This window comes from Pelophylax lessonae (genome assembly GCF_965119305.1).
Source record: "Pelophylax lessonae genome assembly, chromosome: 4".
NCBI classification, from domain to species: Eukaryota; Metazoa; Chordata; class Amphibia; order Anura; family Ranidae; genus Pelophylax; species Pelophylax lessonae.
In genome coordinates this window covers 388,801,810-388,827,827 of record NC_138771.1, presented here as the reverse complement: position 1 = coordinate 388,827,827, position 26,018 = coordinate 388,801,810, and the positions used below count along the sequence as shown (strand labels likewise).

The 26,018-nt window shown below is 45.5% G+C and overlaps 1 protein-coding gene across 1 annotated transcript in view; it reads right to left on the bottom strand.

Annotated features, from left to right (window-relative positions):
- The window catches only part of LOC309552667 (deoxycytidine kinase 2-like), a gene marked incomplete at its 3' end in the record, with an annotated part of 136,890 nt that overhangs the window by 29,124 nt on the left and 81,748 nt on the right, over positions 1-26,018 (bottom strand). Inside the window, exon 4 of the mRNA XM_082253597.1 lies at positions 5,875-6,022. Coding sequence (XP_082109723.1) covers positions 5,875-6,022 — 148 coding nt within the window. The remainder of the gene's footprint in view (positions 1-5,874; positions 6,023-26,018) is intronic.

Genomic DNA, 26,018 nt, shown 5'->3' with positions numbered 1-26,018 from the left:
AAGACGTCATCACATATTACAGGAAGGATTACAGGAAGATTATAGAAGTAAGACATTTTTTAAAGGCACCTATTGATTGCTTTCTTTAGGCAGATTATAATGAGCTGAAGTGAAAATGGGGAGTTTACAACCTCTTTAAATGCCACCTCAAGCCGGGACACTGACATCGTATAGCTGCAAGTGAGAGGGTATACCCCCTGGGACTGCCCATAAGCGTAGCCAGAACTTTTTTCTGCCTAGTGTCCTACTCCTGTAAAAAACATTGACTACGCATATAGAGCAGTCATAGGGGGTATACCCCTACTTCCTGCTACAGGACTTCAGTTTTGTAACAAGCAGTGTCAGAAGAATACATAACCCAACTCCACAGATGGGTGGGTGCTGTGTCCGTCAATGAACATTAGAGAAAAGGATTTTACGGTAAGACAAAAATCCGGTTTTCGTACATCACGGGCCATGAATCTAAACATATGGGTTATATAGCCACCTACAGGTGAAGGGCACTGGCAACCAATCAGAAAGGCTGTCCCCCTATATAACCCCTCCCACACAGGAAGTACCTCCGTTTTTTTCGCCAGTGTCTAAAAATGATGGTCACAGTGGAAAGTCTCTTCACATTTTCTTCATAGGAGAAGATTATGCTATACACCCTAATCCAAGATGACTGAATCTACGCGGTTAGCTATCCGATCCATCTAAAACTGTCAGTGGACTAAAAAAGATGGTACCTGAGCCTCGGGAAGCAGATACAAGGTTTTGCCTGTAATGCTGTCCTTTTTAGGCACTGGACACTGGCATCCCGACCCTTGGAATACCAATCACTAGGGTGTTCTACAGGTCCAAGGCCGTGGCCCCTCTAAAACAAGGGGGCGCAGTGATGGGTGAAGATTGGATTCCTGTTTCAAACAGAATCCTGCAGCAGGACTGGCAAGTCCAATTTAAAATATTTACACATACAACAAATGTAAATATTTTATACACGGTTTCCTTAAAAGATAACAGAGACCGATTGCCATGTGAGTCTCTGCATGAGACTATGGATGTTAAGCTTTGCAAAATACATCTTATTAAGCATTTTTTCTTTGCTCGTTTGCGTTACAAAGTTTTAACCCTTTGCAGATCACCTGAAAAGTATCCGCTGTGACAAACCAATGTGTGCATATGAGAATGGATTTTAAGCAATGCAAAATACATCTTGTTAAAAGCTCTGACTTTTCCTCAGGGATTACGTATGCCAATTGTATCAATTGTGATTTTATGAACTTGTGCAGTTATGGGATTGATGCAAAGTTTGTGTAAATATTATTGCTTTGCTGATTGTTTGACACACCGTTGTCACCCTGGGCTGATCACCTGAATGAAAAGTATCAGCCGTGACAAACAAGATTTAGCCTAGGCTGCTCTCACCCCATGTAGCTGTGTTCGCCTTGGCGCATAAGCACCCGCATGTTCGTCTCCTCCCTTGATAGCGTGTTTGAGGTGAAGGCCCATTTGCACGTGAATCTTCGCCTTTTAAAAATCAGCATACGCTGCATGGAGGGCGTGTTTGAACGCCACGTAGCACACCGCGCATGCGCAATACAGCATAAAAGGGCCCCTTTTTTTTTTTTTTAAGGAACCGATTCCAACGTGCTAGCCTCGGTTAGAGGCTGAAGGGGACACATCGCTGCAGCTGGGTTACGTGAGTCACTGTGGGTCTACGATTACTGATAAGCTGTATAAGCTTGGCACAAGCCTTGAGTACACTGAAGTTAGTAACTCAAGTTTGTCTTGCTATAAAGCAATGTCTGCTCGAAAAAGGGCTGTTTGGAACAGTTGGAAGGGGCACTGTGACGCCACCGTCAGGCCTTGAAGGTCCTAGCCATGCTTCCTCTGTGTCCACTCCCCTTGAAGAGCCAGGGGCGACTAGTCAATCTGAACCATTACAGTTGTCAGGCATAGTAGTTACTCCAGGTGCTTCTGACGCAACCTACGTCACTAAGGATGATTTGGCATCGGCATAAGCCAGCCTTGAGGGTAGGACTGCTGGCATGATTGCAGCATCTCAAGTAGGGAGGAAAGGTAATAGATCACCCCTCACCTGAGCCACCCCGATTCAGTTCAGGATTGGGCAGAGGATGTGGAAGAAGTAGCGGACGATGACCCTATATATGGACAACCTGAGGTTTCCACTTCTGAATAGTTGGGGTCAGAGGAATCTTTATCAGCCTCTCAAACCCAGAGGATTGTTGGTTCAGTCTCTTACTGAAATGGTCCAGTCTGGATATAAATTTCCTCCCTTAGAGAAGGCTGAAGTCTTTCCTCTCTAGGCTCATTGCGCCCTCATACTCCTCAGATGTTTCCCATACATCAGTTCTTGGAGCAAGAAATGTATAATGATTGGGATCATCCTGATAGGATTTTTGTTCTACTGTTGGGGGAGAGAGTACATTGCTACCTGTAAAAAGGAAGAGCAAGCGGGGATGTGTGACCTATTCTGGATCTCAAAGCTCTAAACCGGTTTCAGAACATTCGTATTTTCCGTATGGAGTCAATTCGTTCAGTCGTAGCCTCCCTGCAGGGAGAAATTTCTATCATTAATAGACATTAAGGATGCGGGGACTGGCTAGAGGGGAAACCAGTAATCCTGGTAGCTCCGGCATTGCCGAGGAGGGTTTGGTAAGCACAAATCCAAAGGTTGGCAGTGACAAGGCCTTGGGCCCTTCCACTGCATCCGAACCTAGAATCTCAGGGTTCGATATTCCACACTGCTGTACAGTCTCTAAGTTTGACAGCTTGGCTATTAAAGCCTTAATCTTGAAGGAGCGGGGTGTATATGGCCCTGCAGTTTATACCCTGATAAATGCTAGGAAACCTGTCTCTAGAAACAATTATTACAGGGTCTGGAAATCCTACATTACCTGGTGTGAAGCCAGGAAACGGCATCCCCACAAACATATCATTGGGAGAATACTAGCTTTCCTTCAAGCCGGGGTAGATCTGAAATTAGCCTTGAGCACTATTAAAGGGCAAATTTCTTTTAAGAACTGATCACTTCCCATTTGTTGGTTCAGACCTTCGTCCAGGGATTATTAGGCTTGCCAGCCCCAAATTTAAATCCCAAAGGACATAACGGTGACTTCACAGGTGGAAGCAGTTTTACAAAAACAGCATTTTGAGCCCATGGAGCAGGTTCTCCTGGTTCTTCTGACCAAGAAACTGGTCTTTTTGATTGCAATAACTTTGGCTAGAAGGATATCAGAAGTTCAGAACTAGCAGCTTTTTCTTGTAAAGAGCCATTCTTGATTTTCCATGAAGATACGGGGATTCTACAACCACAACCACACCCAGGTTTGTTGCGCAAGGTGGTATCAGCCTTTCATTTGAATCAGGACATTCTACTTCCTTTTCTCCAGATCCTCACTCAGATGATGAAAAGTGATTGCGTTCTCTTGATGCAATGCGTGCACTTTTAAAAGATCAGCTCGGATTCGTAAGACCAAGAGCTTGTTTGTGCTGCCAGAGGGGCCCAGGAAGAGGTTGGCAGCATCCAAATCTACAATTTCTCATTGGACTCGCCAGGTTATTACCCAGGCGTATGATTTAGAAGGAAAGGTTCCACCTTTTCCTGTAAAGGCACATTCTACCAGAGTAGGTGCCTCTTGGGCACTTCGCCATCAAGCCTCTATGGCTCAGATTTTCAAGGATGTGACCTAGTTTTCAGTGCATACGTTCACTCGTTTCTATCGAGTGGATGTTAGGACCCAGGTGGAATCTGCATTTGGCCGCAGTGTTCTGCAGGCAGCGGTGTAATCCTTTTTGTGGTCGAATGGCGGTATTTTTTGGTGTCCCCCTCTCCTCAGATGCATTGCTTTGGGACATCCCATAGGTTATGATTCGGTCATGTTTGTCTGTGTCCCGTAATGCAGCCCTCAAATTTTTCACTCGCCTGCTCGCATTTTGCGAGTGAAAAATGATTGAATGCGAGCAAGGAGAGGAAGAAACAGAACACTGTCTGGACGTGAGGGGAGGGGGGGGGCGCACTAGGAGCTTCTGCCTTCACCTGCCTGACAGGAGTGAATGTCATTCTCCCTCCGGTTATTGCAGCAGCACAATGCATGATTTCTGGACTCCTCCGTTCCAGCCACTTATCTCTCCTGCAGCCGTTAATCACTTCTCTCCTTCCAAGCTCCCCTCCCCTGTTGGTTTGTTCTACTTGGCCAGGTTACTTTCACTTTGTCCTTCTCCTCGCACTTGTCTTTATCTTCCCTGCACAATCGTAAGTCAGCAGCAATTCTTGTACTCCTCTGTTCACATTAACCCTTCATCTACTTCTATCATTCAGCTGTCCCTTCCATAAATCTGTACTGTATGTCCTGCAGCCTCTGGTCCCAGCTCTGAGCATTCCAAGCAGCCATTTAGCTGACCCTGTCCTGTCCCAAAATACAGCCTTAGCACTTTCTTTACAGTCCTTCACTCTGCTCTTCATTAACATATATTATTACAACCCAGACCCCCCAGCCCACCCTATTCACTCTCTTATCCCTAATAACTGGTGAACTGTGGTTTGGCTGGTGTGATTGTATGTGCGTTTTACCTGGATTTTAGGTGCATTTCTATTGAATTTCTATTTCAAAGTGCGTTTTCATGAAAGCGCTTTAAAGTCCTGCATGCTGCATCTTTGATGCGGCTTCAGAAAATGCACTGTGTAATAGAATTCAATAGAAATGCACCTAAAATCCAGGTAAAACGCACATACAATCACACTGTTATTAATATTTATTTGTGCAACTTCTGCAGTCATGCAAAAACATTTAACAGTGTCATTTTATAAAATAATTTTTTGAGGGCGCATTTAGGGGCGGGGCAGGGTAGGGGGTTAGGTGGGGCAAGTAGTGGCGAGTAACCCTTAAGGCCTGGCTAGTAGCTCAGGACTTGAAATTTTGAGCCCTGCCGTAATGTATGAAAAGAAAAAAAAATGGATTTTTGACTTACCGTAAAATCATACATACACACACCCCCTTAAATGGGACCGACAGCTGTGGAACTTTTTGTTCCCCTATGTGAAGGTATCCCCATGTGTTGATGATGGTTTATATGTGTCTATATTTATAAACATGTGTTGTGTGACCATTTTACTTTATTTTATTGATGAGACTTTGGTGTCACAAAGTAACTTTTTTGGGCATTTTATTGATTTAGGTTTTATTTCTTTTCTATTTGTTTCAGGAATATGGCCTCTACTGTCTATGGCAATTTCCTGTTGCTAATGGTTACGGTAATTTGTGCTGTCAAATTTTGCCTAATTGGACATGTGCAGGTGAGTCTAGTTAGAAGGATCTCTAGAGGTATTCACTGTGTGTGTGTGTGTGTGTGTGTGTGTGTGTGTGTGTGTGTGTGTGTGTGTATCTCTGCACATTTGCCCATTATTTTAGCTATGACTAAGCACCAGCTTGGCTGCGAAACGCGTTAGTTGTCAGTGTCATCTCCGCTGTGGTATGATTATCCTTAATGTATTTTTGTTATCTTCAATAAAAGACTAATTTTTTGGAGTGCCGCCATCTAGTCCATTTCTTCCATTTGCTTCTGTTGCCACCAGGGCGTGCACCCGAGTTTCCTCTCTGAGGCTGAATTCTGAACGGAGGCTTTTTGTTCTGGAGCAACACAGTGTATTGCCATTTATGGGCTGCAGCTTGGACCAGGGTGGTAGGAAGCACTAACATTCTGCATCAGCCTTTCTGCCATCTTGGGCTCTCCCACAACAGTGGGGGAATGCCAGGATCCGGTCGCAAGTGTGACCTTTGCAACCCTGGCAGCTCCGCCACTGCCTAATCTGACCTTAAGCGCACATTCAGTCAGTTGAGAGGTGTGGTTCTCGTTCTCTAAAAGATTTACCTCTGGTGTTGCACGGAGATAAACAATGCCATCCAGTTCGATTTCGGTCTCAAACTGATTCAGAAGCCAGGTATGCCAGTCTTGGTAAATAGCCCACTCTGTTTCACTGATGCTTCCCGACTCAAACAAACTTGAGGCAAATACATACCTAAACAAAAAAAATATAAAAAAAAAAAAACACACATCACACAATATTCTCTGTCTCTAATCTATAGCCACACACACACACACACACACACACACACACACACGTGCACAAATTCTCAATTGAGTGCATTGTGCAAACCATAAAATGGTTTCTGTGTGGTTAACCACTTTAATACAGGGCACTTCCCTCCCTTCCCGCCCAGGCCAATTTTCCCCTTTTAGCGCTGTTGCATTTTGAATGACAATTGCGCGGTCATGCAACACTGTACTTACACCAAATTTATATCATTTTCCCCCCACAAATAGAGCTTTCTTTTGGTGGTATTTGATCACCTGTGCGATTTTTACTTTTTGCTAAACAAATAAAAAAAGACAGAAAAGTTTGAAAAAAAAAAAAAAGTTTTTTTGTTTAGGTTATACAATTTTGTAAATAAATAAGTTTTTTCCTGCACTGATGAGCACTGATGAGACTGCACTGACAGGCACTGATGAGGAGGCAATGATGGGGTGGCACTGATGGGGTGGCACTGATGGGGTGGCACTGATAGGCGGCACTGATAGGCGGCACTGATATGCAGCATTGGTGGGCACTGATAGGCGGCACTGCTGGGCACTGATAGGCGGCATTGATGGGCACTGATAGGCGGCACTGACGGGCACTGATAAGTGGCACTGACGGGCACTAATGGGCACTGATAGGCAGCACTGGTGGGCACTGATGGGCACTAATGGGCACTGATAGGCGGCACTGGTGGGCAATAATGGGCACTGGTGGGCGACACTAAAGGATGGCAATGATGGGCACTTGTGGGCAGCACTGATAGGGAGGACACTGGTGGGCATCACTGATGGGGAGGGCAATGGGGGGCTCCCTGAGCCCTGATTGCCATCCCTGGTGGCCATAGTGGGCATCCCTGGGGTCATAGTGGGCATCCCTGGTGGTTCTAGTGGCATCCCCCCCCCCCCCGAGGGTCTGCACTGGTAATCAATGATCTGATTACCAGTGCCGACCCCCCCCCCTGTCAGGGGAGCCGCCGATCGGCGCTCCTTTACTCGTGCCTGTCAGGCATGAACTAAGGAAAGCCGATCAACGGCTGTTCCTGTTTTACTATGTGACCAGCCGTGATTGGACACGGCTGATCACATGGTAAAGAGCCTCCGTCAGAGGCTCTTTACCGAGATCGGAGATGCAGGGTGTCAGACTGACACCTCGCATCACCGATCGCCGCTCTGCGCGCCCCCGGGGGGCGCCCAGAGCGGTGTTATCCTGCCGCCGTCATATGACGTCCGGTCAGGATAACTCAACCACATTCCCGCCGTCATTTTGTAATAGGGCGGGCGGGAAGTGGTTAATAAACCCAAACTTTAGATGTAAAATTTAATGTACATCATATACAATATGAAATTGTACAAAGATCCCAAAAGTAAAAAAAAAAAAAAAAATAGTTTTCACAACTTTCTTCACACTTTTTAGAAGGTGTTACAAGCAAAAAGTGCATAAAATATTAAAAGTGCATAAAATATTAAAAGATGAATAAGTGTCCATTCAAAGTTCCGCTTTCAATGTGGTCCCACCCAAAACTGAAAATTCATTAGTGCTACATTTGCAGCAGAAAAGACAGTGCTCTTGTGCTCACCCCCTCTGAATTGGTCTTACTCGCCATAACTGTTGGACCTTTGGAGTTTGAAAAGTTTGCAGGGCATGTTTTCAATACACAAAGAAAAAAAAAAAAGCATCTCCAATTCACACCAACAGGCAGACTCAAAGCATACGCAGAAATAACAGGAAAGGGGGGGGACTCCTCGCATAAAACCATAAAAAGGTTATTAAAAATAAAAACAAACAAGGGCACACTCACATTGTAAGCTGCCTTACATATATTGGCGCGGATATACAAGGCACAATCCTCTAGTTAGAACACCACCCTCTAGAGCAGGAACTACAAGCCCCATGAGGCATTGCAAGGCTTACAGTTACACAAGAATGACTCCCACAGGAAGATGCATGATAACTTGTAGTTGTGCAAAAGCTGGAGGGCCGCCAGATTGACACCCCTGCTCTAGAGGATTGTGCCTTGTACAATAGTGCAGTTGTCTTTATCAACTGTGTTAGATAGATGTGCGTTTATAGGAGATGGGCCCGTCACCGCATTTCTTCTTTACTGCTACCATACTTACCCAAGGACATTTTTTGCTGCTGAAACACCGCATACCTTTGTAAACAATTTCATTTTAAGTGTAGTAAGTACGAGGACCAATATCAAATCAGAATCTGCAATACTGCAAATGTACGGTGTTTACTTTTTCTTTAATTTAGGTTTAGAAGTGGGTTACTGCAAAGCTTCTTTTGGGGTGTTACTCTCTAAAATGGGGAGAATAATTGCTTTAACCACAAATCCAGAGTTCGTTACACAAGCAGTAGCCAAGGCTGGTTTAAAATTTACAGCATGGGCCGACCGGGAACCTGCATGGACGCGCTGTGATTCAGCTCCCGCATCCACTCTGCTCGTAGCGACTGTTATAGCTTCCCAAGCCTTCCATCTCGCCCGCTCTTCACCCGCACGGCACCCCTAAGAGCAGGACAGCATGACCCACAAGCGAAAGGATAACTCGAAGCCTAAAAAAAAACTCACGGCTTTCTTCCTGCAGAAGCCGCCGGTCTCCAGCCAAGATGGCGCCGCCCTGTCTCACCATGTGGCTGCGGCTTCCCCGCTCACCTCCTCCAGCTGTGGATCGTCTCCTCACCGAGGCAGCGGCTCAGGCAAGTCACCCCCATTTTACAACTCTACCACTATCTCAGGGAGCCCGGCCAAGGCTCGGTTTAGACTAGCAGGGGAGCCTGAGAGAGATGGGGGGGAGCCCTGCTAGCGCTAGGGAGGATGACAATAGAGACCTCCCAGATTCCATTGAGGTGTTCCCTACCACCAACAGGCCTGTAGTGGACACAGTCCTGAAGGAAATGCTGGTATCATTTCACAGTTCCCTTCAGGCTGATATGGCCTCCCACATGCACAAACTTGGAAAAGATTTGCACGGTTACAGAGAGAGTGAATCACGTGGAGGGGAAAATGGGGGAATACGCATCCACCATAAACGATCTGATAGACGCACAGGAGCAACAGGGAGAAGATATGGATTGGGTCAAGGCAAAGCTTGCAGATATCGAAGACCGTACAATTTGAAAATTAGGGGGATCCCTGAAAGTGTACCCCAGGAGGGTCTGCGTCCTTATGTTGTGGCTCTCTTTAAGGCCTTACTGCCTGACTCTGCTGACCTGGACCTCACCATAGACCGAGTCCTCCGTCTGCCCAAGCCTGCTTTCCTGCCTGATAATGTTCCCCCGTGATAGGATTTTAAGACTGCACTTTTTCCACATTAAAGATCACATTATGCGCCTTTCTCGGAACCTACCGCAGCTTGATCCCCAATTTGCTGGTCTGTAATTCTTTGCGGATCTGTTGCAATATACTTTGCAGAAACGATGCAGCTTGAACACGACATGACATCACCTATAGATGGGGCTATCCATCCAGGTTAATGATTACCCGTGAGGGACGCGCACATGTTGTAGAATCCCTGGAAAAGGGCCTTGCCCTGCTCAGAGAACGGAGAATCCTGCTGGCTTCTCCCATCAACGATCCGTCAGCCCCCTCCCCAAGCCACCTTAAGCAGGAGTGAAGGGTGGTCACAACCAAGAATTCTAAGAAGCATAAGTGAAGGCTGCTCGATTTCACCTACTGTAACTGAGCCTCTGTGGAGGTTCCTTGTGCCTTAACTTTTTTTTTTCCCCCCGACCTGAGCAGCATTTGGCTGCACTGCCGTTCATCCATCCGGCTAAACGCAGGTAACTTTGGCATGAAACCATCTCCCAAAATTGCGATGTACTAATGGTACAAGAAACGCACTTATGTAGCTCCAATCCCCCCCGTTGCTCCACTCCTGGCTTTCCAAATACCTTTTTCGCCAACGCGGATGTTAAAAAGAAGGGGGTTATGATGGCCTTCAGGGACTCTGTCTCTTTCACGCTAATTAAAGAAATCCCAGATCCAGGAGGCCGATACCTCATTCTGGTCTGCCAGCTGAACTCGCATATGTATATGTATACTATAGTCAACGCCTACGCCCCTAATACACGCCAGCTACATTTCTTCAACAAACTTACGCGAGTGGTCCAGAAGGAACAGCAGGGTTCCCTTTTGCTTGCCGGAGACTTTAATGTTACTACAGATTTTGAAATGGACTACCTCCTCACCTAGAAGAAGACCCCCAGAACTGAAGTCGCTTATCATCAGGGTTCATACACATTTTCACCAATAAAATTCCATGACTTTTCCATGACTTCACGTAAATATTCATGACCTAATGTTTCATGAAATGTCTATGTATACATGTTAAATAAGAAGAAAATCTATGTCACACCCAGCATATTTTTACTAAAATAAATGACAATCTTTGTAGTGTACAGTACCTCTGCAGTTAGGGTTTCGTTTCTGGATACAGCGTGACTCAAAATGGTCCCTTGTTTTACAGTGGATGAGATGGAAGCACCGCTGCCGCAGCTGGAAGCCAGTGTCACTTCAGGCGCACAGGTGAAAAAGCCAGCGATCCGATTGGAAGCTGTCAAGCACGCAGCTGCAGACTGGTGCTTTGCACCTATAGTGTGGCTAGACAGCGCTGCCTCTCCCATGTTCGAAATGTCAATAGTTTTACAACACACACTGTACATTTAGCGGACATGATACAGGAGGTGGTCAGAGGCTGCGGACATGATACAGGAGATAGTCAGAGACTGCAGACATGATACATGAGGTGGTCAGAGGCTGCGGACATGATACAGGAGGTGGTCAGAGGCTGCGGACATGATACAGGAGGTGGTCAGAGGCTGCAGACATGATACAGGAGGTGGTAAGAGGCTGCGGACATGATACAGGAGGTGGTCAGAGGCTGCGGACATGATACAGGTGGTGGTCAGAGGCTGCAGACATGATACAGGTGGTGGTCAGAGGCTGCGGACATGATACAGGTGGTGGTCAGAGGCTGCGGACATGATACAGGAGGTGGTCAGAGACTGCAGACATGATACAGGAGGTGGTCAGAGGACCAAGCCACAGTCATGAGGTGCAGGCGGACTGGTATGGATGGCACAGTCAGACAGTGAGATGCACAAAATGCAGCACAGTAATCTTTTAGGCCCAAGCCACAGTCATGAGGTGCATGCAGACTGGTATGGATGGCACCGATCTGATGGTGCACAATTGCGGCACTTACTCTTGGAGAAAGAACAGTGGTGCTCCTGCTTGCCGAAATAAAGCTGTTCAGGCACAGTCATGAAGGTGCAGCTGGACAAAATGCGGCGCTTACTGCTCTTAGGCAGAACCTAACAGTCCCACAAACAGGCAGAAAAGAGTTCTCACAGAAAGGTGACTCAGGATTGGATGCTTAAATTTATTTACATTTATTTTTTAACATTCCGGTATAAGACTAGTACAGTAGGTGTCCTTCCGGGTCCGCAGTTTGCCCTACTGTTGGTCACTGGCCAGCAGCAGCCGAGGAGATGATCGTGCACCAATCACTGGCAGCGGGGAAGGCCGGCCGCGGTTTGCCTGGATGTGACTGGCCAGCAGCAGCAAACCAATCACAGGCAGCGGAAGCGTCACTGGAGGACGGGCCGGCCGCATGAACGTGATGACGCGGGGGTGCGGTAACCAAAACGGTTACCGCCCCCTTCCGCGTCATCATCACTGAGGAAGTCCCTTCCCTTATGGGACATCACGCGTGCAGAAGGGAGGAGCCGTGAAATCACCCGCTGTCTCACAGAGTCGCTCGAGGAAGTGTATGACTGTTCAGCAAGAGAGGATGTGATGTGCCTGCTGTATGCTGTTATTAAGTAAGAGGCTTTATGTTTTAATCAATAAATGTGTTAGACATACTTCACTATGTGCAATCCCTTGCCTTTCTTTGAGTCACACAACTAAGAGAGCAAGCTTTTGGATTGTCTAATCGGTATCCCCTGGAGGTATTTGGAGCAACTGGGATCATCCCATCCATCCATTCTGCCAAAGGTGTTATCGTCAGTGTTCAGTTGCAAGTGGAATCTGTCCTGGTGATTTGACCCTTTGTGGTCAGTGCTTTGAGGTGAGAGGCCATTCTATCTGGTGGGGGATTTGTAGTTTCAAGACCACAGCATTTGCTCTGAGTGCATCTTTATCCACACGGGGCCCTTCATCCTTTGCATGGACTATATTTCCTATTCAATTGATTCATTTTAGTTTTAGCGCTGCACTAATTTCTTATTTCCCTCTGAGATGCTTAGGGCTACTGTGGTGACTATCCCTAAACCTGGGAAGGAACCAACAGTACCCCAGAATTATCGTCCCATATCTTTATTGAACTGTGACATTAAACTTTATGCCAAGATGATTGCTGTAAGAGTGGGAGAGATGGCAGCCTACCTAATCCACCCAGACCAATCAGGATTTATCAGATTACGCCAAACCTCTGATGCAACTCGTAGAATGATAAACATCCTCCATTTTGCGAAGCAGTCTCAAACGCCTTCTCTGCTCCTCACTTTGGATGCAGAGAAGGCTTTTGACAGAATCCACTGGTCCTACCTAGCTCTCTCTGCTTTTGGGTTTCGAGGTCCCATACATTCTGCGATTATGGCACTTTATACGTCTCCTTCGGCGCAAGTCCTCTCCACAGGAACGTTGTCTGCCTCGTTTCCAATATCTAACGGTACAAGGCAAGGGTGTCCTCTCTCCCCGCTCATTTTTTACTTCCTAATGGAGCCATTTGCTATTTATGTCCGCTCCCATCCCGATATCACAGCTCTGACTGTTCAGGGTTCCACGCACACCATAAGTCTTTGCGGACGACGTAATACTCATACTCACTGACGTAGACAGATCTTTACCTGCAGTGCATGCAGAACTCTCATTTATTAGTGCGTCCTATTACAAAGTCAATGACAAAGTCAAACCTTATGCTCCTGGGAAGCTCTCCAGCGGTGCGCAGTAGACTGCAATCACTCTTTCCCTACAAATGGAAGGACAATGGCTTGCAATACTTAGGCAAAACTCTGACCCCCGATCCTTCCTTGCGACCATGAAAACCAAACTTCAAAATATGGCGAAAACTGAGCTATCTTGGTCCGGCAGGTTGGCGGCCTTCAAGATGATACTCCTTCCCCAGCTACTATATCTGTTCCGCAATCTACCAATCCAGGTCCCCGCCCGTTTTTTCACTAAAGCCCAGGTGCTTCTCAACTCCTACCTCTGGAGGGGCAAACGAGCACGTTGCACCTTTAGCAAGCTTCTCTTACACAGGAGAGCTGGTGGAGTTGGCCACGTTCATATTCGAGATTACTACACTGCTGCCCTGTTAGCCCAAATGAGAGCCTGGATGACCCCAGTGGTGGGAAACCTATGGGTGCAATTGGAGGCCGCCCAGATACCTGGAGGGAATCTACGGAATTTCCTCTTGGCTTGAAAATATGTAGCCCGCCCTCTCTTCCCCGACTATCTTGGCGACAATTGTGGATTGTCGCCTGGAAAGTCCTGATATCAACGAGGAGAGACTCAGGACCCCAAACACCCTTCCCTCTCTCTATTGATGCCCTAACGCTTGTCATTCCTGACCTTAATCAATCACTGTGGAGCCAAAGAGGCATCTCCCACCTTGATGATCTCTTGGTTGGCCCAGTGATGAAGATGTTTCGATCCCTTCAAATAGGGAGAAGAAGAGATAGATAGGTATAGTTTTCCGAGGGGGGGGGGGGAGGTAAAATTCTATCTCGGAATTCACCACCTTTTACAATCTAACGCCGTGACTGTCCCTTGGAGAGTGGCTCAATATCTCACATCTCCCTCCCCTAAAGTCAAGGGCATATCCCTTTTCTATAATCTCATCAACCATAAATCCACTTTTGTAAAATCCACCCCTTCTGAACAATGGGAAAGATTTTGGAAAATCCTTTTCTCTTTCAGATTGGCAAAGAGCCCTCTCCATCACTTTTCGTGCCACCAAATGCTCAAACCTCTGGGAAATGACACATAAATTAAACATTAGATGGTACCTCACTCCGACAAGAATAGCCAACTTTGCCCCTCATCAGTCATCTCTCTGCTGGAGAGGATGCGGTCACATAGGCTCACTGTTCCATATAATGTGGGACTGTCCGAAACCTGCCCTCTTCTGGAAAGCAGTTTCTGTGCTTATTACCCAAGTTTTGAGATTCCCTTTTACACTGTCCCCAGCTATGGCACTCTGCTCTTTGGATATGGAGACTGTACACCACCGCTTTAGAGTGGTTGTCTTCCCATGTTCTGTTGGCAGCACGTTTACTATTTTGCGCCAATGGAAAGCGCTAGACCCCCCTGAGCTCACTGAAACTATTCAAATTATTCAAACTCCTGCTTCATATGAGCTAATTTTTGCCTCCTCCGCTAACAGACTCATCTTTTGCTAATCTCTGGGAACCCTGGACCTCTAGATTTACCTCTACCTGTTTGTGACTGTATACCCCCTATACCCTCCCCCCCCCTTCTGCCATTTCCTTCCCCCCCTGTTATGTCTGATAGTTCAAAGTCGGATACCTCATACGTTTTTTTACCTGGCTACATTAAATGGTTAATGTGGGTAGGGGGCGGCCCCCTCCACCTTTCTGGTCCCACCTTACCTGGGCCCATGTCTGCCCGACCACTTTGAAGGATCGGAGGCTTTGGGTTTGGGGGTGGGGGGGCTGGGGCCCGCCTACTCTCTTTTGCTTTATTACCGTTTATATTGAATGTTATATTCTGTCACGGAACCTGTTCGGACCTATATGAGGTTGTGTTATGATTGGCGAAGACCTGCGAGTCACGCTGTTTTTGCGTTTGTTGCTCTCCTTACTTGAAAACCAATAAAAAAAAACAAAAAAAAATGTATTGAAATTAAAATTTACAGCATGCGCCTCCCGTGTTATTCTTAAATACCCCTTTCCTATCCATGGGATCCTTGAGAGCTCGTGTCTTCAAAAGAAGAGTCCAACTTCAGGCACTTATCCCATAACTTGGCACTCTCCTCTTAAAAAATAGAAAATACTTATTCTTGCTAATATTAATCGGAATTGTCTGTTGTCAAAAGGATATACGATTCTTACACTATACCTTTTTTTGTTCACTTGAAATCTTAATTTAATCTATGTATCTATGTTTTGATTTAATAAACGTTTATAATCAAAAAAAAAAAAAAAAAAAGGAGCCTCTTTTCAGATTTCTAGGGAAGAACATACTATTTTTTTTTTAGGTTCTTTTCATTTTTGGAGAATGGTCTTTGTCAAAGCAGGGTGTACTAGAAAGGTTCTAGCTTTCACTGCAACCCATCGTACAGGCAGTCATGAAACTGAACAAGTGGCTGAGGAACTGGTGTAGGAAGGAGGGGGCTCAGGTTCCTGGAGGAGAACTGGGATGACTTCTCAGTCGGTTCCTGGCTCTTTAAGGACAGGGAAGATAAAAAAGAGGGCGGGTGTGGTGGAAATGAATGGGGTTTGGCTCATAGAAATTCGCTGCACTGAAAAGCGCACTTGCCGATATTTATATGCGCCAAGTGCCATTATTCCCTTGTACTGAAAAGTACAATGTACAGCTCTTTTGTATAAAGAAATACTAGTGTGCTGGGCTAAAGAGAAAGAGGCACACGCTGTATCACGGTCAATGTCAATAGAAGCAGTCCTTGTTTTGCTTTAATACAGGGCCTTGGTTTATTTATAGTCAGGAAAAAGGGGTTTACAGTGGGAGGGGACAACTGTATAGCACAACCAATCACACACATGTATACATTCAAAAGTTCAATAGAAAGGGGAGTGCATGTTTATGCACGAGCAGAGCCGTGTACCTGAGTTTCCCGCCGTTGGGTGCACGAGCGACCATGCACTATTGCTAACTATTAAACCCACATGTAGTAAAAATGCCCGCCAAACACTATACAATGGAACTACATAAAGACAGAAACTAGAGGCCCACGGGACTTTAGAGACACACACCAAGCATTAATACATAAAAAAATTAAAAAAACACGAGAAAGTCAACAAAATCAAGGATATTCAGCAATAAAATATTTCGGACATTGATACTAGGATTACAATCTGTGCTGTATAGATCGCAACACGTTTCGTGAAATCAGTAGTTCGCTTCATCAGGAGAAACACAGATAGAAGTAGTTGATGCCATAGTTCGAATCTTCTCATATTACTAAAAATTTCTCTTGATGCAGCCGTTCCATATCACTCTATGCTCCAGGGAATCGTAGTCCTAGGGTTCCATTGTCTGGCGTAGCTAACTTGAGCCCTCATCTGCTTATCCGTGGCTCAACTCACCTTCTCTCCCCAACTCCCGGTGGAAAGAGTTGCACACACTAGAGGAAGGAAGGATTTCACTTTTATATGGTGTCAGGTTATCTATTGGAATGTCGTATGGACGTTGAGAAATATTTAGTGATATATGGGAAGATTCTAACCATTGCATTAACTACTCCTATCTGTTTCCCCTAATGAAACAAACTACTGATTTCGCAAAAAGTGTTGCGATCTATACAGCACAGATTGAGAATTACAGAGTATCTGAATGTCAGAAATAGTTGGAAGTTGTATCTTGTATGTACAAATATTTAATTTTATTGGTGAATATCATTAATATTTTTAAGACTTGCATGTTTTACTGTTATATGTATTTTTTTCATGTAATAAATTTATGTACACGACCGTTCTAAAGTTTGGGGTCACTTAGAAATGTTCTTATTTTTTAAAGAAAAGCACTGCTTTTTTTCAAGATAATATTAAATTATAAATACAGTCTAGACATTGTTAATGTGGTAAATGACTAATCTAGCTGGAAATTTGTGGGTTTGATTATACTTTCACAATGGCCAGAAAAAGAAAACTTAATTTCTCAAAACAAGAAGAGACTGTCGAGTTTCAGAATAAAGGCTATTCCATGCAAGAAAGGCACTGAAGATTTCCTAAAATGTGTACTACTCCCTTCAGACAACAGCACAAACTAGGGATGCACCGAAATTTCGGCCACCGAAATTATCGGCCGAAAATGAGCCTATCCCATTTCGGCCGATAATGGGTTAACATTGCCGAAATGAATATGGCCGCCGTGAGGAAGGAGGAGGGCGCAGCGCAGGGCAGGTTTTAAAAGTCCTGCCTCTGGCCGGCCGCCTCTCAATGACGTCCCTACTACTACGATCTTTGTATGAATGAAGGGACATACCAGGCGGGAGGGCGGGGCGAGCGGCCGCTAATAGATATAACTATGTGATCCTTCCCTGTCAGCGGGACTGTGTGTGTGAAAGAGAAAGGACCTGACATGCCGGGCGGGAGGAGCGGCCGCTAATAGCTGTAACTATGTGATCTTTCACTTCCCTGTCAGGCATGTATCTCCGCTGACAGGGAAGTGAAGGCTCACATAGTTATAGTTATTAGTGGCCGCTCCCCCCGCCCGGTATCAGGTCAGTTCTCATTCACACACAGTCCCGCTGACAGGGAAGGATCACATAGTTATATCCATTAGCGGCCGCTCGCCCCGCCCTCCTGCCCGGTGTGTCACTTCATTCATACACACATCGTAGTACTGACATCACCGGGAGGCGGGCCGCTGGCCAGAAGCGCGTCTTTTGAATGAAGTACACCCGAGGAGGGACGCTGAGCCAGAGGGGGGGGGGGTGTACTGCCGAAGGAGACGCTGAGGCAGTGGGGGGAGGGGGGGGAGAGCTGAGGCAGCTTACCAATGGTATTTGTATTATGAAGCATGAGGGGTTAATGTATTGTCACTCCTGGTCACTCATCTATTAGTGACCGACCAGTGGCAGTTAATTAACCCCTTTGTGCTGCATTAGTGCAACCAGTATCAGTGATAATTAACACTGGTTGCACTGATACTGGTTGCACTAATGCAGCACAAAGAGGTTAATTAACTGCCACTGGTCGGTCACTAATAGATGAGTGACCAGCAGTGGCAATACATTAAACCCCTCATGCTGCATAATACAAATACCATTGGTAATTAAATTAACCTCTTGCCAACCCATCACAGTACATATACTGCGACAGGGTGGCAGCTACAGGTGTACGTCGCTGCCTGTTTTTGGTGTATGCCCCTCTTCTATCTATTTTAATTTTTTTTGGGGGAAAAAGTCATTTTCGGTTTTTGGCCAAGGGCATCCTGCATTTTCGGTTTCGGCCCAGAATTTTCATTTTGGTGCATCCCTAGCACAAACAGGCTGTAACCAGAATAGAAAGAGAAGTGGGAGGCCCCACTACACAACTAAAGCAAGACGCCTCACAGGTCCTCAACTGGCAGCTTAATTAAATGGTACCTGCAAAATGCCAGTCTCAACATCCACAGTGAAGAAGCGACTCTGGGATGCTGGCCTTCTAGGCAGAGTGGCAAAGAAAAAGCCATATCTGAGACTGACCAATAAAAAGGAAAATATTAAGATGGGCAAAAGAACAAAGACTTTGGACAGAGGAAGATTGGAAAAAAGTGTTATGGACAGCGGAATCTAAAGCTGTATACACACACTATACAACTTTTGTGATTAGATTTCCTTTAGATTTAAGGGCCATACACACTATAAGATTTTCTGAAGACTTTTTCCTTCAGATTTACCTTTTTCTATGTAGTTCAAGGGCCTGCCAGATTGCATACAAATTGAAAGTGTTTAGGTTTGACCTCATATTATATGGTTTTGGTAAATCTAAAGGAAAAAGTCTTCAGAAAATCTTATAGTGTGTATGGCCCATTACATTCAACTATGTAGTGCAAGGGCATGCCTGATTGCATACAAATTGAAAGTGCTTAGATTTTACCTCATATTCTATAGTTTTTGGTAACTCTAAAAGGAAAAAAAATCTAAAAGACAATTGTATAGTGTGTATGGCACACAAGTCTGAGGTGTTTGTATCACACAGAAGAACATTCCTGAGATGCAGAACAAGTGAACAGATGCTGGAGGAAGGAGCGCATGCTCAGAGAACCTGTCGCCGGCGCCATCACGCAATTACGGATCCCGGAGGGGACGACGGATGGGCAACAGTGTCCCAGCGACCAGGAAGTACGGATTGCCACCGATTGCAGCCTGCATACCGCGACCGCTCAAGCCATCCTGATCAAAACACTGGAGTGATCATCCACATACATAATGATGCTTTTTATACTGCTCCCTTTGTGAGTACCTTTCTTTTGGTTCTTTTAATAAATCTCAAGATTCTGCACTTAGAGTGGCACCTGTGTTCTCCTTTCAGATGCTGGAGGAGTGCCTGATGCTATCTGTCAAGCATGGTGGAGGTAATGTGATGGCCTGGGGTTGCTTTGGGGCTGGTAAAGTGGGAGATTTGTACAAGGTAAAAGGGATTTTGAATATGGAAGGCTATCACTCCATTTTGCAATACCATGCCATACCCTGTAGACAGTGCTTAATTGGAGCCAATTTCCTCCTACAACAGGACAATAACCCAAAGCACACCTCCAAACTATGCAAGAACTATTTTGGGAAGAAGCAGTCAGCGGATATTCTGTCTGTAATGGAGTGGCCAGTGCAGTCACCAGATCTCAACCCTATTGAGCTGTTGTGGGAGCAGCTTGACCAGATGGTATGTAAAAAGTGCCCATTAAGCCAATTCAACTTGTGGGAGGTGCTTCAGGAAGCGTGGGGTGAAATTTATTCAGATTACCTCAACAAATTGACAGCAAGAATGCCAAAGGTCTGCAAGGCTTAAATTGCTGCAAATGGAGAATTCTTTGAAGGACAAAATTATAATTTCAAATAAAAATAATTTCTAACCTCGTCAATGTCTTGACTATATTTTCTATTCCTTTTGCAACTGATTTGATGAATAAAAGTGTGAGTTTTCATGGAAAAAAATGAATTTTTGTAAATTCTTACCGTAAAATCCCTTTCTCTGAGTCCTCCGACAGTCGCCGCCCACTCATACAGTCTTCACCAATGGGGTATTGACTTCCTCTCCTTAGGAGTAGCTAGGCAAAAAACTTGTTAAAACAAAAGCATTACCATAGACACACCCATAGGGGCTGTCCCACTGGTCCAATACCTCTCCTGCAATAGTCATCCCAACTCACTTTGGTATCAAAGCAGTTAAGTGTATAAGAACTCCAATAGAGGGGCGGGGGCGGCGACTGTCGGAGGACTCCGAGAAAGGAATTTTACAGTAAGATTTTACAAAAATTCAGTTTTCTCTTACGTCCTCCGACAGTCGCCGCCCACTCATACAGTCTTCACCAATGAGGATGTCCCAAAGCTGTGTAGACATGAGGGGTGGGAAACGCAACCATCAGAAAAGGCAACGCAGTACCCATATCAGAGAAAGGAACCTTACAAGAGCAGCAAGGGAACCTTCTGGGTAACAAAAAAGGCTCAACAGGAGCAACAACCCAGGAAAGCAAATAACCAAGGGGTAAACAACCCCAACAGCCAGGGACCCGCAATAAAATCTGTGTCCCCTACTGGACTGCCGCACAGAGAACTTTGCGGCCAAAGGAGGCATCAGCTGATGCCATAACATCAATTTTGGAGAATTTGGAAAAGGTGTGCACTGACGACCAAGTCGCAGCCTTGCACACCTGGGCCACCGAGGCCTGATGCCGGAAAGCCCAGGACGCACTTCCCGACCTGGTAGAGTGCGCCTTGACAGGGAAGGGTGGTACCCGTTCCCTCAACGAATAGGCCTGAACAATTGTCTGTCTGATCCATTTTGCAATGGTCGCCTCAGGAAGGACAAAGAGAATCCGATTTCGGAAAGGATTCAGTCGACGACGGGTAAACCCTGATCGCCCTGACAACATCCAAAGAATGCAACGCAATCTCCTTCGGATTCGCACAGAGCGAAGGTAAGACAATGTCCTCATTGAGGTGAAAATCCGAAATCACCTTTGGAAGAAAGGACGGGTTTGGTCGCAAGACCACCTTATCCCTATAAACCACCAGGTAAGGGGAGCGGCAAGACAACGCCGCCAACTCCGACACTCTGCGAGCAGAAGTGATCGCCACCAGAAAGGCAACCTTTTTAGATAGCAGAGGTAATGAAATTTCCCTGATGTTTTCAAACGAGGAACATTGTAACCAAGTTCAAGTCCCATGGAGGCAGAGGCTCCCTTCTAGGAGGGGCCAAGTGACGCACACCTTGAATGAAGGTGTGAATCAAAGAATTAGACGCCACAGGGCGCTGAAAAAGAACAGCCAGGGCAGAAACCTGGCCCTTAATCGTAGCCAACGCAAGGCGCTGGTCCACACCAGATTGGAGGAAAGCCAACACTCTCGCCACTGAGTATGAACGAGGAGAGAAGCCCCTGGACTCACACCAGGCAAAATAAGCTTTCCAAGTTCGGTAATAAATCTTACCAAACAAGGCTTTTCTAGCCTTGATTAAGGTAGGAATGACCTCCGAGGAGAGACCCCTGTCTCTCAAGACCTGGCTTTCAACAGCCATGCCGTTAAAGCCAGCAACTGTAAAGCAGGATGGAAGATCGGAACCCTGAGACAGCAGATATTCCCGCATTGGCAGCCAGGTGAACAATGTCCGTGTACCAGGACCGGCGTGGCCAGTCTGGCGCCACCAGTGTTTGTTCCGAGGCCAACCTGCAAAGGATCAGACGATACTGATGCCAAGGCACCACCAGCGCATCCGAGGCATCTGCCAGAGGATCGCGCGTTCTTGCCATGAACCTTTCCACCTTGTGGTTTAGCCAAGACGCGAACAGATCCACATCCGGGGATTCCCACTTCGCACACAGCATCTGAAATACCTCCGGGTGCAGGGACCATTCCCCCTGGTCCAGGGTCTAGCGGCTACGATAATCGGCCTGCAAATTCTCCACACCCAGAATGTGAACTGCCGAGATCGCCGGGACATGAGTCTCGGCCCAAGACAAAATTCTGGTCACTTCCTGGGCTGCCCGGGCAACCCTGGTGCCCCCTTGGTGGTTGATGTACGCCACCGCAGTGGCATTGTCCATCTGCACCCGCACAGGACGGCCCTGAAGACAATCCGACCAATGGAGCAGGCACAGCCTGATCGCTCTCAATTCCAAAATGTTGATCGGGAGGATTCCTCCTCCGACCAAGTGCCCTGGGCAGATAGGTTGCCCAAGGACGCCACCCCAACCTGATAGGCTGAAGCCACCACAAGAGATCCATTCTGGTTTGGCGGCTCAGAGACACTCTCACGTCCAAGGACTGAGGTAGTCTGTCCCACCTGGCCAGGATCTCCGCTTGGAGAGACCGCGTGTGAAACTGTGCAAATCGCCTCAAAGGCCGATACCATCAACCCCAGAGACCGCATACAGGTCCTGAGTGACAAGGATTCGTTGCCCCTGAGGGACCTGACCTCGGATTGCAGGGTCCGGAGTTTGTGCTCCAGTAAGAACACCTTTGCTTGAGTCTAGAACCATTCCAATACGGGAGACGAACCGAAGGAGACAAGATCGACTTCTGAATGTTGATCGTCCAACCGAACTCCTGGAGCGTCTGGACCGTAGTGGACAGATCGCGCAGCAGGCTCTGACTGGCACTCGATCTTGTAGAGAGAAATATTTCCGCGCTGAAGTTAAAAAAGGTTAAATGACAGTGAATGAATAAAGCAGCTAGCACAAAATCAACTAACAGTGATCCATAAACATAATACTTCCAAAAGTGCAGCGCTATAAATAGAAAATCCAAATATTTGTGAAACAAGTGAAAAAACCACAAAGACGTAAGGGGTAGTGTCCAAAATAATGGGCCTTTGAACATCATCTGTGACGAAACGTCGTAAGGACACGGCGTACTGACGTCATCTGATCGCGACCAGGGAGTGCAGACGAGCGGAGACCGTCCGGCCGGCGGCCTAAACATATATGCTCCACATTTCCTTCGCCATTGTAAGTTTTATTCTTTATTCTTTTAATAAACAAAACGGTTTTACACTATGGAAGCCTTCTTTTTCATTTGGTGGTGATCTCCTTGGCCTTTTTGGAGTTACTCGACCAGGATTCCACTGCAGGTCCCCTGAAGTTCATCATTCTCACAGGCGAATTTGATCATTCCCTTTGGGTAAGAGGCAAATCTCACTGGTGAAGGCTGGCATCTCATCTTGCTTGATTCTTTTGCTTACATAATCTGGCCCAATCTGATTATTATCTGGTAAGAGGCGAGCTTTATTGGTGGTGGTTATTCACACAGAGGACACCTACTTAAGATTTCCCATTCACTTTGGCGTTATTCTTCTTTTTATTGTGGCAAGAGGCGACACCAGCCGTTATAGGATTGCACCTCACCAATATGATTTGCACTTATTTCCAGTTATTTTTGGTAAGGGGTACCTACAGGTGTCCCACTTGAGAGCAATTTTTATTTCTTTTGTATATTTGAATTTTACACTGGTGGAGTTTCACACACTTTTATCCAGTTTTTTCACTCACATTGGTGTTTTAAGTTTCTTCCATTTGTGTTGGGTTTTACGCTATTGCGTTTTTATTTTTTATCCAATACCGTTGAATCAACGCGAGAATATTGGTTCCAGTCTGCCATCAAGGGGACGAGTTTTATCTTAGAGAACCTGCCTTTTGATTTACCATTTCTGGTAAGCGTATACCCATAGGGAGCCTGTTTGAATACTGTGATCCTGATACATATGGACTTTATTTTCCATCATTCAAGCTAGCGCAACTTATTATAGAGATTCTGTTTAGGGTGTGGTCACACTTGAAGTTGCTGCTGTTTCCTTTCCATTAGCGCGGTTAATACCTTTGTATTTTATACCTGGATTAGTCTACCTTTGGGGGGGGGAAGATATGTGACAGTATTCACCGTCACTGGAATTTAAAGACAGATAAGTAATGGTTTGAATTGCTTCATATTTGCCAGCAATATCTCTATATAGAAATATTAAGATGTATTCCCATTTGCCATGAAATCTGTAATTCCTAAATGCTGTGTATATTACATATCTTTCAATGTCAGCAAGGTTTTCCTTTTGTTTGTGTATTGGGAGGGAATGTGGATTGCCCTGTCTCATTGTTAAGTGCTAATGACCTCCCATTGTTCTGTTTCTGGCTATTGTGTACATTGATTGCCCCCTGGGGGCTTCTGTCTCATTGCACATGGCAGTCCTTCTGGTCAAGCTATCGGACCAATCCCTGCTGACTCATTTTCAAGTCCTCATTTGCATGGCTAAGGAAGACCTGAAGGAGGACTACATGTACTTTACAATTGACCAATAGGAAAGCGGTTGTTGGGGGCGGGATGTTCCAAATTCTGTATACAAGTCTTGTTCAATAAAGTTGTTCTAGAGTTCCTTCAACCTCAATCTAGAGTCATGTCTCTTATTGGGGGAATCTGCTGCAAGGGATTGCTATGATCTTCCATACTCCCTTAGAGAACCACTGAGCTCTTGTAAGAGCTTGTTCTACTGCACTCTCTGGTGAAAGAGAGGTTCACCCACAGGAACCTGGAGCCTTGTTGGAGGTCCAGGGTGGCTAGGAAACGGTGAGACCCTAACTAAGCTGCGGCGGTTCGTGGGGTCTGAAGTGGACGGTGTCTGGTGGAGTGCTTGGAGCCCCTCGGGAAGCACTAGGAGCATCTGTCAACGGAGGTACCCGGTCAGGGGTGCCCTGTTCCGTTACACTGCACCATGAGCGTTTTCCTTTGCATCCCCATGAGGTTAGACTGGTGCCTATGATTTATGATTGTGTAACGGAGGACCCATACCATTACATGTGAATTGCTGATTACGGACTACAGAGATCCCGCCATCCATCCATCCGAGAAGGGCTGTCTGTGGAGCGTTTTTGGAACAAACAACCTTTATTATGGGATTACACACATGCGTTTCCCCTGTGTGTTTGAGGTAAGCGGCCATTACACACTTTAGAGTATCAAGATTTGGATTGTTATCCGTTATTATATTTCTACTTGATCACACCTGATTTTGGACACTATTGTGGAAATTATTTTATGCACATAGGAGTGCACGTCTTTCTACATTGCTATTCATCCTTTTGGACTGATTTGGACATTTATTTTGTAGCACGATTGATTTTATGTATTTAATTATTGGGACATTTGTATCATCAGATTGATTGATTCCACATTAGCATCATTTTGATTCATCACTGGTTATATTTATTTATTTTTTTTATTGGGACATTTGTATTATTGGATTGATTGATTACACATTAGCATCATTTGAATTCATCACTGGTTGAAGCATGATCAATTTATGTATTTATTTAAATTACTTTTGTGATATTAGCACCATATTTGTCCATCTGTACCGTCCACCCATATTAGGATAATTAGGAAAATCAAGAATTATTCTATTTATTCAATTTTCTCATATCTGACCTAGTATTGAGAGGATACACCTTTTTTACTTCACATCCTACTGCACAGATTTATCCACCTGCACAGATTTTAGAAATAGTGAATTTTTTACTTTTGTTTTTTAATCTTCTTATATCAGATCTAATATTGAGAAGATACACCTTTTTTACTTCACATCCTACTGCACAGATTTGTTCACCTGCACTGATTCTTAGGAATATTGATTTTATATTTTTATATCGTGATTATCTCCTTTGGAATAAGATTTTACACAAATTAGCGCCAATTTTTTTATGTTTTCAAATATTGTTATTTACATTGGGGACAGTGAATAGAATTGGCTGCTTTTTTTGATCACATTTTTCATATTGTGGATTTGCACATTTTATATATACTTCACCTGTGTTTAATATTATTTACACTTCACCTGCGTTTTTCGGGGTCAGACTTCCTCTGGGTATCGCATTGGTCCTCGCTATTTAAAATCGCACAAATACATGACCCCTTGATAAATCTGGGCCACCATCTCCACGGTAGTGGGTGGGGCAGAATCAGCCACGAGTGTGCGTCTGAGCACCTTGGTCCAGTCCGCCATAGGCTGAACGGCCATGACAGAGGCGAAAATAGGCCTGAGC